This window comes from Nicotiana tabacum, chromosome 5 (assembly GCF_000715075.1).
Source record: "Nicotiana tabacum cultivar K326 chromosome 5, ASM71507v2, whole genome shotgun sequence".
Taxonomy (NCBI): Eukaryota; Viridiplantae; Streptophyta; class Magnoliopsida; order Solanales; family Solanaceae; genus Nicotiana; species Nicotiana tabacum.
Genome location: NC_134084.1, coordinates 155,297,546 through 155,310,930, shown reverse-complemented (window position 1 = coordinate 155,310,930; position 13,385 = coordinate 155,297,546). Strand labels below are relative to the sequence as shown.

At 34.8% G+C, this 13,385-nt stretch overlaps 2 protein-coding genes across 2 annotated transcripts; one reads left to right on the top strand and one right to left on the bottom strand.

The window, feature by feature from the left end:
* Positions 1-2,249: 2,249 nt before the first annotated feature.
* On the top strand, positions 2,250-5,442 carry LOC107815182 (aquaporin PIP2-7-like). The gene is made up of 4 exons (NM_001325945.1): positions 2,250-2,647; positions 3,800-4,095; positions 4,527-4,667; positions 5,184-5,442. The coding sequence occupies exons 1-4, from the start codon at positions 2,353-2,355 to the stop codon at positions 5,301-5,303; spliced, it is 852 nt and encodes a 283-aa protein (NP_001312874.1). The 5' UTR covers positions 2,250-2,352; the 3' UTR covers positions 5,304-5,442.
* Positions 5,443-7,640: 2,198 nt separating this feature from the next.
* LOC107815181 (uncharacterized) lies at positions 7,641-13,385 on the bottom strand. Its single transcript, XM_016640706.2, is given in 7 exon segments — positions 7,641-8,067; positions 8,519-8,747; positions 8,842-8,978; positions 11,111-11,351; positions 11,507-11,709; positions 13,227-13,355; positions 13,358-13,385. Coding segments are annotated over 6 exon segments (966 nt in total). The 3' UTR covers positions 7,641-8,067; position 8,519.

Genomic DNA, 13,385 nt, shown 5'->3' with positions numbered 1-13,385 from the left:
GAATGTCTAACGGTACTTGGCTTAACCCTAACTAACAGAACATATAACCAAACTGAACCCAAAATTATAAACAAAATACAGTTATCGAGCCACACAAGAAATTATTTGTTTTCAATTTACGATAAAGTTTCTTTTTTTTTTTACCAAAAGTTGACTGACTGAATTTGTCATTGCTTAGTTAATTGTGCATTCAACAAATTAATATTATTATATATTATATATAAATATAAAAACTACATATACAGCTCTTCCAATATGGTGAGTTTTTTCAATTATAATAATGATGATTGATCAAAAGATAGCCAATACAAAGGAATAAATTAATAAATATTTTCCTTTTTGGGTTACTACAGTCAAATAATATTCCATATGCTACAGCATTGAATTCTAGAGAAGGACAGAAAATTTGCTATGTCCATACAATGGTTTGTACAACTAATAAAAATAAAAAGTACTCGACCGATAAACAAAATAACGTTTCTCAACTGAAAAAGAAAAAAAAGACAAAATAAGTAAAGGGATGCGCAAAATTTAAATTACTTTGAAAAAGAAAAAAGAAAAAGTTGATCATAAGGATGAAAAAAGATCACACACTATCATGTAGTATTTGAATTTTCTATTTTAGCTCAAGTTTGGACATAATTTTTTTAGTTTTTTCAAAAAAAAATTAAAAAACTATTTGTTTATGGAATTTAATCAGTTTTTAAAAAATAATTATGAAGAAAAGGTTTCAAGTTCCTAAGACAAATCAGTTTTTAAATGAATTTTTTTTCTTCCAAAATTTTAACTTTTTTTTCAAGTAAAATGCAAGTCCAAACACAATTTTAACTTTTAAAATTATTTTTCAACACAATTTCCAATAAAAAAAATTCCAAGTTTCAACAAAAAAATTTATTCTTTCTTTTTTCTGTTTTAATTGGAAAAAAATATGTTACCGTTAGAAAGAGGATGTGTTAGCCATAGGGCTGGCTTTTCGGCTGCCAGGCTGAAATGGGCAAGAAAACAAAAGTCCCCACAAAAACAACTAAATACAGACCAACAGATAATTAGCCCTCACATGGCCTCGCTGTCTCTCTTGTCCCACCCAATCTCCCACACCCCACCCCACCCACCACACCAAACCCCAATTTCCACTCCGGTGATGTTCGAAACAGCATGTGTACCCTTCCGACTATTTTTATTGGATATCGGCTATCTCCTACCCATATAACTATTGCAATTTTTTAGAATAATCTAAAATTGATCTTATGAGTATTTGATCGACGTAAAGATAACAAGTAAAAAATAATCAATTGAACATAACATACTCAGTAAAATTCAAAAGTCTTGAGAATGAATTGAACAACAATAACAATAAATAACTAGACCCTTAAGGATACATTGGATAGTCAATAAAGTAGGTAAAAATTACGAAAGACTAAGATATAAATCCAAAGTAAAATAATACAAGGTGATATTATTCCATCTGGCTAAGATTGGTGGTAGATTTACTGGATATTTGCACTAATGGAAGCATAACAACTATTATGTGAAATAGTTAAGGTAAACACAAACTAGCGCACCTAGACTAATTACTACTCTCTCCGTTTCATATTAAATGATTTACTTTCCTTTTTAGTCAGTTTTAAAACAAATGACACATTTTTAAATTTGGAAATAATTCAACTTTAAACTCTTTCATTTTATCCATTTACCCTTAATAAGAAGCTTTTATAGCCACACAAATGTCATGGTCCCACAAACTTTTTACCCCTTAAGCTTTTAAGACTACAAGTTTCAAAAGTCTTATTTTTTTTTCTTAAACTCCGTGCCGAGTCAAACTACCCATATAATATGAAACGGAGGGAGTAGTTTTTTTTTATACAATACAAGTAATAGTATTTGGCTTTAAAAGTAATGGATGCACAAGCACTCACTATAGAGTAGATCCGCCACTGGTTGAGTTTCCTTTATATCAAGTTAATGTATCCAGATAAATACATTAAGTGAACACTTAGTCTCAATAGCAATTTCCAGATTAAAAATAGTTGAGCATCCATGATTTGAAAATTGAAAATTCTGCGCCCGCCACTGAACTCAACTACACAACAATAATTAGAAACCACCATAATTTAAACTAATATCACCATGCATGATATACATTAATGATATCTTCTTGACAGGAATATTTCGTTGTTCCTTCACTTGTATTTCCTAAAATGCCCTTCCCTTATCCATAAAACCTAACACAAACCCATCACCTTCTTCTCAGACAAAAGCACAAAAAAAAGCAGCAAACCAAAAACTCAAAACTCTTCTCTCTTTCACTGCAAACTTCTAAACGATAGTACTTTTACTTTCATCAAAGAAAACATGTCAAAGGACGTAATTGAAGAAGGACAAACTCATCAACATGGAAAAGACTATGTTGACCCTCCACCAGCTCCTCTTCTTGACATGGCTGAACTTACCAAATGGTCCTTTTATAGAGCTGTTATTGCTGAGTTTATTGCTACTCTTCTCTTCCTTTACGTCACTGTTGCCACTGTCATTGGCCACAAGAAGTTGAACGCTGCAGACCATTGTGATGGTGTAGGTATTCTTGGTATTGCATGGGCTTTTGGTGGCATGATTTTCGTTCTTGTTTACTGCACTGCTGGTATTTCTGGTAAGCACAATAACCTAACTTTTTCCTATGAATTGTTGTTTAGAGGCGAATGCAGAGTCACTAATATTTAGCAGGTGCGATTTATTATGTATTATATTCGGTTCACAATAAGTGTCCAATTTATTTTTAACACGTCCATTAAGAAAATACTAAATTCAATACAAAAATACCTACTATGACTAAACTACTCCTAATTAAACATTTAATGTGAGGAGTAATAAAAGCTTTTAGGGGATATGTACATAGGTTATATTTTGTAAAAACAAATTGAATTCTTTCTTGATTACATAACTAGACACTTATTTTGAACCAAAATAAAAAAGCAAATTGGACCCTTATTGTGAACAGAAGGGACTTTAAATGGTTAAAGATTTTTACTGTATATGCATACATGGTATGGGCGGTGGATGCAGGATTTAAGCTCTATCGGTTGATTCCTAAAGAATTTTTGTCATGAACCCATTATATTTTTAAAATTATGGGTTCAAACCTATTATTTATTACAATTTTAGTAAATTTTTACACATAAAATTATGTTTCACATTTGGAAATACAGAGTTCAATTGAATCCGGTATTACAGCTCTACATCTACCTCTGGTGCGGGCCAACTTTGAACGTGCTAGAAATGACTAGATCCTCCTATTCAAAGGGAGATGTTACATATCTTAATCAGTGACAAGGCTAATAATTTCCGGATGTTCAAACTTGAAAAAATATACCAATAAAGGGTATTCAATATATATTATATATTTCTAAAATTTAATTTTTTTTTACATAGTATAATTTTTTAGACGAAGGTTGGTCAATTGACCCCCTTTAAGACATGCAGCTTCGCCCCTGATCTTAACGATTCATCTGAATTCAGTATTTAGGCACGAAATTAACGATAATTCTAAAAAAAATGCATTAAGTGCTAAAAAAAATCTTGAAGCTTAAACGCACCGAATCCAGTAATTTTTGCACAAATTATATATTTGTGTTAAAAAATTCATTAAATATATACAACTGTTAAATTTATAATCCGGTTAATGGCTCTTAAAATTGCTGTCTAAAATTAGAACACATAATATTGAAATCCTAGCTCGGCTTATGCATTTAGTAAAGAGAAGAGAGAAACAACTAATGAATGTGTTTTTGCTTTTTTGTTGTAGGTGGTCATATTAACCCAGCGGTGACATTAGGGTTGTTCTTGGCAAGGAAAGTGTCACTAATAAGAGCTGTTGCATACATAATTGCACAATCACTTGGTGCTATTTGTGGTGTTGGTTTCGTCAAGGCTTTTATGAAGCATTACTACAACTTAGAAGGTGGAGGTGCTAACTTTGTACAACCTGGTTACAACAAGGGTACAGCTTTAGGTGCTGAGATTATTGGAACTTTTGTTCTTGTTTACACTGTTTTCTCTGCTACTGACCCTAAGAGAAGCGCACGTGACTCTCACGTCCCTGTAAGTACACCTCTCACTACTAGACAAATCTTGAATTTTAAGTACAAAATCTTGAAAATACTTTGTTTGTGTGTATTTAGTGCCCGTTTGGCCATAAAAAAATTCAAAAAACTTTCACTTTTTTTCGAAATCGGTGTTTGACCATGAATTTTCTAATTTTTACTTAAGACGAATTTCAAAATTTTTCAAAAATTTAAAAAATTCCAAATAATTGTTTTTCAAAATTTTCTCTCAGATTGAAAGTAAATAGTCTTTCTATTCTCATAAGATAGGGTAAGGTTGGGTAACCTTCCTCAGACTACACTTATGGAATTACATCGAGTTTGTTGTTGTTGATGTTGTAAATGAGTTCTGATTTTGGTTCTAGTAGGTTGGAAATAGATTTGAGTTTTTAGTACTAATATGGAGTATTTTGTTATTTGGAAATGAAGGTTTTGGCTCCTCTGCCAATTGGATTTGCTGTATTCATGGTTCATTTGGCAACTATTCCAATTACTGGAACTGGTATTAACCCTGCTAGGAGCTTTGGAGCTGCTGTCATTTACAACAAGGAAAAAATCTGGGATGACCAAGTAAGTTTTCACTAATTTAGGAAGTATTTAAGTTATGACAGTGATTTTTTTTCCATACTATCAGTGTAATTTAACATATAGTAATAATAACCATTTATTTCATGTTATCAATTAACTCAATTAGATAGAGTTATTTGCAATTACTACCTTTTAAGAGGTCTGGTTATGTAAATATTTTTTGTACCATCAACACATAACTTGGGACCCGTTTGGTCATAATTTTTTTTTTTTTTTGAAACCCATTTTCAAAATATTGTTTGAGTTATAAATTTTAACTAATTTTTGAAAATATTTTTTAAGACGAGTATCAAGTTTAAAAAAAAATCCATTTTCCCTCACAAAATTGCAATATTTTTTCAACCTATAACTTCAAATACTATTTTTTTTCCCTTCAAAAATCATAATTTTTATGTCCGAACGCCTACTTAGACTCCTTATTTAGGATATACTTTTGATATCCAGCAATTAGTGTTAAGTTTTTTAATCCTTATATATTACTTTTGGGATATGTTGCAGTGGATTTTCTGGGTTGGACCATTTGTGGGAGCTTTGATAGCAGCAATTTACCATCAGTTTGTATTGAGAGCTGGAGCTGTTAAAGCTTTGGGATCTTTCCGCAGCAACCCAACCAACTAAGCAAAAGTTATTCCACCACCCTCACAAACCAGAGAAGAAGAAAATTGAGTTCACGAGTTCAAATTTTTCAAGTCTAATTGTTTGATTTTGTGTATGAGGAATGTATGAACCATTCTCTTTTTGTTCGTTTGGTACAGTTTAATCTTTAATGTTAGCATTGGATGTGTATTTATTTGGTATGAGCAGTGTTGGTGGTGTTTTCCTCTTTTCATTTCCTCTCTTCCCAACTTTCTCTTTCTCTGATAACTTATAATATGTTTGGTTATAGATATTAGCTAATTCCGGAATAAGCCCAAAGGATATTCTAATTTAAACAAGCCCTAAGGATTCACGTTTTTCAGCACTCAAAACCATGATCTCGTTAACTGTTAGCTATCCACGTCAGCTTCATTAATCTGAATTATTGCGTGAAAGGGGAAATAAACTTTATTCCTCCTAGCCAATTCACCGCTTCTCACTGACTTACTACTTAAACAATACCGGCTTGAACAAGGAAAACGATCACTTATCTTCTCTATTTACTTCCCGTAATCGATCCCGAAAGAGCGAAAGTAACCTGGAAAGCGAACCAGTCAATCAAGTGAAATGATCCGTAACGGAGGTTAGCCTTTTCTTTATGATCAAACTCCTCTGATCTCCCTAACACACACCACACTATTGAATATATGATGTATTCTTTTAGATACGCTCATACAACTAAAAAGAAGGATTTATTTAATGTATATTTTGATTTATCGAGTAAGTTTTTCTCCCAGTAGATGGAGGAAGTCTAATCAAAGAAAGATTGGTGGGATATGGAAAATGAAAGGGAGAACTTTGTACTATACTAATCGAAGTTTAAAGAAGCATAATTGTTAAGCATATCATTTAGGATCAGATTCCTTTGATAAAGTATGATTTATATCACTAATTTTTGTGGAGTAATTCTCTTGTCATTTCTAGTGTAGTAATGGAGAATCTTTCGCTCAAAATTGCATTTAAGCTAAGCTTTTGTGGAAATTCAATTTGGGCATCTCTATGTATCAAGCATCTAACCACTTAATAGAATCATTTCATCATTTAAAGTTGCGCTTTTAAATTCTCTCTCGTCCTTTATTGATCTTTGAAACCATTTTCCACAGCCACGATGCCACGTGTCTCTTCAAAGAAACAAAGATGCTCTTCTATGCTGTGGGCTCCCCTTTTCTCTCTCTCTAGTCGCTCTCTTTTCTGAGTCTGGAAAGGTCTGACAAAAGAGTGCAGGCTGGAATGACAAGTGCCTGGCCTCTTTTTGACTTGAATACAAACAATAGGACTAGGTGAAGGAAAAACAAGCAACGGTAACGAAATACTCGTACTACTTTAATTAAAGATAAGAGAGATGGGAATTTCGAGATAACACAGACAAAAAAGCCATACTGGAATACACTTGAAGGGAGCTAGGCCCGAGAATTGCTTTCCTGTAGCCTCACATGGAAGGTGCAAAAGCAAAACAACTCTAGGTCCTCTTACCTATCCCAGACGTATTCTAACATAAAAGGGTTTAAAATGCTTCTTAAATTATTGGAAAAGATTTAAAAATATTTTTTTATTCACCTTTTAATTTACTTATGCCCTTTGACGTTAATTTAATGCTGAATTAAAAATAATTATTATTTAAATTCCACTTGGCTATTAGTTATTGGCCAAAATTAAAGCAGTTAATCCATTACAAAAACCCACTGGTATTTACCGATTTTTCGTACTAACCCGCTTCAAATACTAACCCAACCCAAACAAAAAGCTCAACTAAAAAAAAAAGAGGCCCCATTTCTATCAAACTCCACGGAACAAAAGCTCCATGGAAGTTGCAGCGAACATATAGACGCAAATTTACTACGTGACGTGATTTTTTTTTTCTTGTTATGGCATCCAGTTCAATTTACATAATACGCAGAAATTGCATTATATTCAAAATGGGTTTAATTTAATTATTTTCACGTAACGAAAGATCTCAAAGTAATTGTTTGCATTATTTTGACTTTTCAAGTAGAATTGACGGAAACACGAGAAGTTGGTTTAGACTTCCAATAATAAGGTCCACCTCGAGTAATACTGATAATAAGTGAAGAATTACTGGAAATCCAAACTTGGATAAAGTAAATTTATCGCAAGGCAAAGCCATGGTTAACTTGTCCTTTATAGATTCAAGCAATAGCAGCAACACTTTACCAGTGTCGCTAATTGCAGTTTCTGGCTTGTAACGCTATGCCAAAAAAGGGAAATAGAACTGTTATATGCCTAGTGGTGTGGCACAATGACAGCAGATCATGGTTAGTTTCAGGCGAATTCCAGCTGTTAACAGTAATGGCTTTTGGTGATTCAAAAATCTTTGCTCCAACTGCCCATTACTCAAGTCTACGCCTACAACAACTATATGGACGCCTTAGTTATGCATCTCACTACTTAAATCATCACATCATAGGTGAGACTTATTCGCTATCAATAAAGGATTTCGCTAAATGCCTTGGAAAACTGGTGATACCAGCATCCTACAAGGCAATAGCTTCAGCTAAAGCAAAATCAAAATAACGTAACCAAATAATTGTTCTGCCCACGAATGATCTATTCTAGCTAACAAGAAGTGACATCCGGAAACCCTTTGTATGGAACTCACCAATTGCGGGAGAAAACTTGCTGTAAATTGTAGCCAAACTATATTAATCACTCTGCGCCACTCGGCCACTCCTTTCTCCAAGCAAATCTAAGCCCCTGATGCTGCACCCAAATGGACTTGACCAGTGCACTGCATATACAATAATAAGTTCCTCTACCTTTTCATTTGGATGCATAAATTGCTAAGAAATGCAAATTCTTCATTACAAGTGTCCCTATGCAACGATAAAATACTTCTTGAATATTTGTTAAAGGATTAATAATAATCCTATACCAGTCGGTGCAAAAAGCTCATACCTTTAATAGATCATATCCCTATTCTACCCTTTCATTTAGGAGAGGAGATGGATTTTAGATATTAACAGTTATCTGGTTTATATTAAAAAAGTTCCTTGCAAATAACTGGATTTACAATATGAACCATAATCAACCACCACGAAGCATTTGCATCAGGTTGAGAGATAGTAATTGACATTAACTGAAATCATCATACAGGAAAGCAACAGCATCAACAAGCATCCCCACCACAAGACTGCACTCTTGAATACAGAGAAGTACACGTTGACATGACATGTTAATACCTCAATCAGGCAAAGCAGTTCCTCTCTCAAGGTTATTCTTGATCTCCAAGGTGTATTTTCCAAAAGCACGCTCAATCTTCTTATTGAAGTGCTCGTTACGATCATTAATAGAGTCGATGTCTTTCTCTTCATGGAACTTTCTCCTCCGACTAAATGACTGGCGCTTCTCATCCCTGTCCTTGAGCTCCTTCACCATCCTCTCTATCTTGTCCTCTGACAATTTTGGTGCCTGTACGGTTGAAAGATAATAGTGTAGGGAACCCCTTTGCTGAAGTCTGAAATAAATGAAAAACAAAGCTAGAGATCATGGCTGAAGCACCTACCTTCCCATACTGGAGACTTGAAGCTTCTCGATAAAATTCGGGATCAGCTTCCTTCATTTTACTGTACTCATCTAGATCAACAGCAACATTCTTTGTCCGCTTCTTGTATGCATTGTATAGTGTTTTCTGATTAAAAACTGAAAAATGAAAATAACACAGAGAGAGGTAAGGAAATTAGCTCAGCTTCACCATATATAACTGCATCACAATCCATAAATTCCAAAGTGTCCGAAAAATATAAGGTAAAATGAAGGTCAGCGATATTCCAAGAGAAGGGATTGAGCTTTAAGAAAATATATTTTTACCGTGCCTCATTACAGGCCCGAAGATATATCACATATTTACCAGTGCTCAAGCTTTGTAGCTCTACAGCATCATAGACAGGAATCCATCTTCTACCTAAATTCAAGCTACATAATCCAAGGCTAGCAAATACATGCAAAAATTTTGCCAGAATAGACAATCATAGTCACACATAATGATTAATTTCTCCTAAAATAACTCTAGTTCCAATTAGATATATCAACATAGAGAAAAATTAAAAATGATAGAATATTAGAATTTTATCAACTGAAGGAATCCAACTAATTCCTAGTTTTTCCCCAGTCACAACACCACAACCGTAAAAATGTAAACCTTCTCCAATTAGACACATCAAATCTTAGACAGCGAGATAGGAGTGAACTTGAGGTGAGATTAGATGGAAATGATGTTTCAGGAGAATGGAATGATAAATGAAGATGTTATGCATTGCATTAAAGTAGGATGGTTGAAATGGAGCAGTGGCACATGAGTGTTATGTGATAGGAAGATACCTACAAAAGTGAAAGGCAAGTAGGCAAGTTTAGTAGACTGACTTTTAGGCAAGCAACGTTGTACGGGAGTAAATGTTGGGCCTATAAAGCCCAATATATCCACCAGATGAGTGTCGCAGAGATGCGAATGTTAAGATGGATGTAGAGTTAAACAAGATAGATAAGATAAGAAATGATCACATCCGTCAGAAGGCACATATAGAGGATAATTGAGAGAATGTCGCTTGAGATGGTTTGGCCAGGTATTACGTAGGCTTCCATATGCACCGGTTTCGGTATGTGAGAACATGATGATTGAAGGTGTGAAAAGAGGAAGAGGTAGACATAAAATCGCATGGAAAGAAGTTATCTCAAAAGATTTAAAATATCTCGAAATTCAAGCAGATATATCAAAAGATAGAAACCAATAGAAGTTAAAAATCCATACAGGTGATACCAACTAGAAGCCTCGTGCTTACTAGAACACCCTCAGTATATTAGAGATATAACCACTAGAGTATATTAGAGAACCCCTAGTGTTGGATGATTCTCAAGCACAACATATCGATTATGGACCCAAACAGAGCGTTTATGATATTGAAGAATCATACTGCCAATCCTAACTCTTGGGACTGAGGGGTAGGTTGTTATTGTTGGTGTAAGATCTAAATGCACGCCGGTTTATTAAGCAAAAAATTTTACAAATAAATGCACTGTAATTTTTGTCATCCTCCTAAAGTAAAGTGTAAAGCAGGACACATTTCATCCAAAGATAGTGCTGAAACATGAAAACAAAGATGATCTCACCAAATTGTAGATGATTTGTCTCTTATGTGAAAATATATTCTAAAACACTCTCAGCTCTTTTGAAATCACATTCCAATTGTTACCATTCGTAAGAAATTCATCGGAGAGCTGGATAATACTTATGTTACACAGTGAACACATCAATTAGCTCTCTCATGTCAATATTGCCTTCTCTATGTCATACTATTAAGTCTATACAAACTATAAAGTAGATGAAGCATACTGAGAACAGGAAGTTACTAGATCTTATCTCATACCAAACACACAGGCGTACAGCTTAAATTGTGCATGCTAAAAGCCCTATATACTGCCATTTGTTTGAAGAGTTGATACCAATGAATGACCAAGAATTTACTTCCTCCTCAACCATTTTAAAGAGAAGAATCACGTATGAATCTCACTGAGCCACTAAGGCTTAGGGTATTGAACCCTTTAAAGCTTGATAACTAAGTAGACAATGATTCTTTTGGGCAAAATAAAGTGAGTTTATCTCAGACACACATTTTATGCTTCCATAGGTATGAGCTTCAATGACCATAGATTTAGTATATAGGGATACTAGTTTAAATAAAATATAGAAATTGTTACCTCTTCTTCTTTTTTTTTTTTTTGGGGGGGGGGGGGGGGGGGGGGCTACAAATAGAGCAGTGATGAAAAATCATTCATACCATCCCAACCAGCTGGCGCTGGCTCCTTTTCCCACTTCTTATACTTTGACTCCGCCGACTCTTGTGTATCTAGCATATATGCCTTACTCATATCTAGTCCATTGGCATCTAACAACTTCCCAATTTTCTTCTTCCTTTCCTCGATCCATTTTTGCTTGGACATTCCCCTAGACTCTGGTGGAGCTTCCGTTTTTTTCTTCTCTGCTACCATTGCACTTTGATTAGCTTTTCTTGCCTCATTCTGCATAAAATTCCACAAGCTAGAATATAAATAATCTGATCAGGATACAATAAAAAAACAAAAGAAAACAAGAAAACAAAACACTAAATAGACAAGCTAACTGAATGATGGCATTGCTTTCTAAAGAAACAGAAAGGAAGCATATTTGCAATTACCATTTTTAATCTTAATTCGAATAACTTTTTCTTCCTCCCGGTGAGATTTGCAGAGTCTTCTCCCATATTACCCTGCCCATCATCTTGATCATCTGCATCATTGTGCCTCTCGACATCATCCCTTTCATCAGGTGCAGCTTCGCCCCCGTCAGAACTCACAACTGAGTGGGGCTGAACATTAACAGTATTAGCTTGCAATACACCTGATAGCACATTAAAAAGGTCAGACAAGGATAGATGCATGTAATAAATTGCCATTCCAAGGAGCAAATATTAGGCTTTAGCTCTCATTAGAAATAAAAGTGCTAGCAAACTGAGATGCTTGAGGAAAGACTTATGTGAGCTCAACTGGTTTACACATTAGAATCTCCAACAGTTCACGCTTGAAATACTGTCTTTGGTTTAAGTATAGTTTTCTACATGCAACCAATAAAGAAAGACTTTTAAAAGATGATAATAGAGGTATAGACTTTTAGAAGGAGCCCATATTGGGCTCCTTGTGGGCGGAGGAGAGGTTTAGGGAGGGTAGAGCTTATCATATTAGGGGGGAAAAGGACTTCCATAACTCTTTGCTAACTTTCTATAACGCAAAAACTCAGAGCCCTGATTGTCAATCCATGTCAATCCCTAAAAGCTCAAAGAAAACAAAGAAATCTTCCCATTAGTTTAGGTTGGTGTCCTCAGCAACCTCACACCATTAGAATTCACATGTCAGCTAAGCATTGACCACATATAAGTACAACCTAAAATGAAGTCTGTGGCTTAATCAGCAAAGTATCTCGCCTCTTGTTGACATGATAAAGTTCACTTCAGCATATATAGATCCCCATTTCTCAACTCAATGATGTTAATACGACAGAACTGATCACAAATTTACACGGAGTTCCGACGCAGCATTCACAAAAATTTACTCTTCCCCGTTCCATGAACTACTACTGACACTAGTATTTACTTTTCCCAGTACCGCAGGACTTGTCAGATAGGCAAGATCTATAGCTATTGCACTGCAACCATGTAAAGCGTTTGCTCAACAAGACTCAAACTTGGAAACAACACTTCAAGCTTCACCCTTCCATCTAGGGATGTCAATTTTCCAGCACCACAACCATGACAACCCATATTTTCCAGCATCTCACTACCTTAAACACCAATTACCAACTCTTTTGACCTCAGTAATGCAGGAGACAACACAGCTATATATGTCTCTCAACTATCTAACACACTGCGCTCTCACTTTGCTATCTTCTACTAGCAAAGATTGCTTGGTCACTCTCTATCCAGTATTACTTTTTCTTTGATTGGTGCTCTACTACAACTCCTTCCTCGTTACAACTTTCTGAAGAAATGCTTGAATTAAATCAATATACCACAGCTATCTACAAGGGAAAAAACCTACCAATACCAAGGAGCCTTTTGTGAACCTAATCTCTAGTCCCGTAAAACCATGAACACAGAATTCCAGGTGAAAAAACAACCATCAGTAGCTTCAGCAACAGGGTATCGAAACTTGTGCAAGCAGTAAAGAACAAGCAACGGAATAAAGACAAAAAACAACGCAGAAAACATATTCTTCTTAATTTTTTTTAAATTTTTTTTTGGCTCTTTGGTAAGTGCAGACAGCCATAACTAAATGGTTTTAACTTTTTGTGAGTTGACTCATAAGCGCCAAAAAGCCAAAGAAATCCAGGGTTGTAAGCTAAAACCAGCTCTAAAGTCTAACCTGTTTCAGCTTTGCTCATTTGCTTCTTTGCTGCAGCTATTATATTGAAGCAATAATCGCTGCATTCATGATAAGGGTTGGATGCATTTCGACAATCTGGGTGAACTCTTCCTTCTTCAGTCATTTCCTAGTTTCCCTTATCACACCAATTTCCTGCAT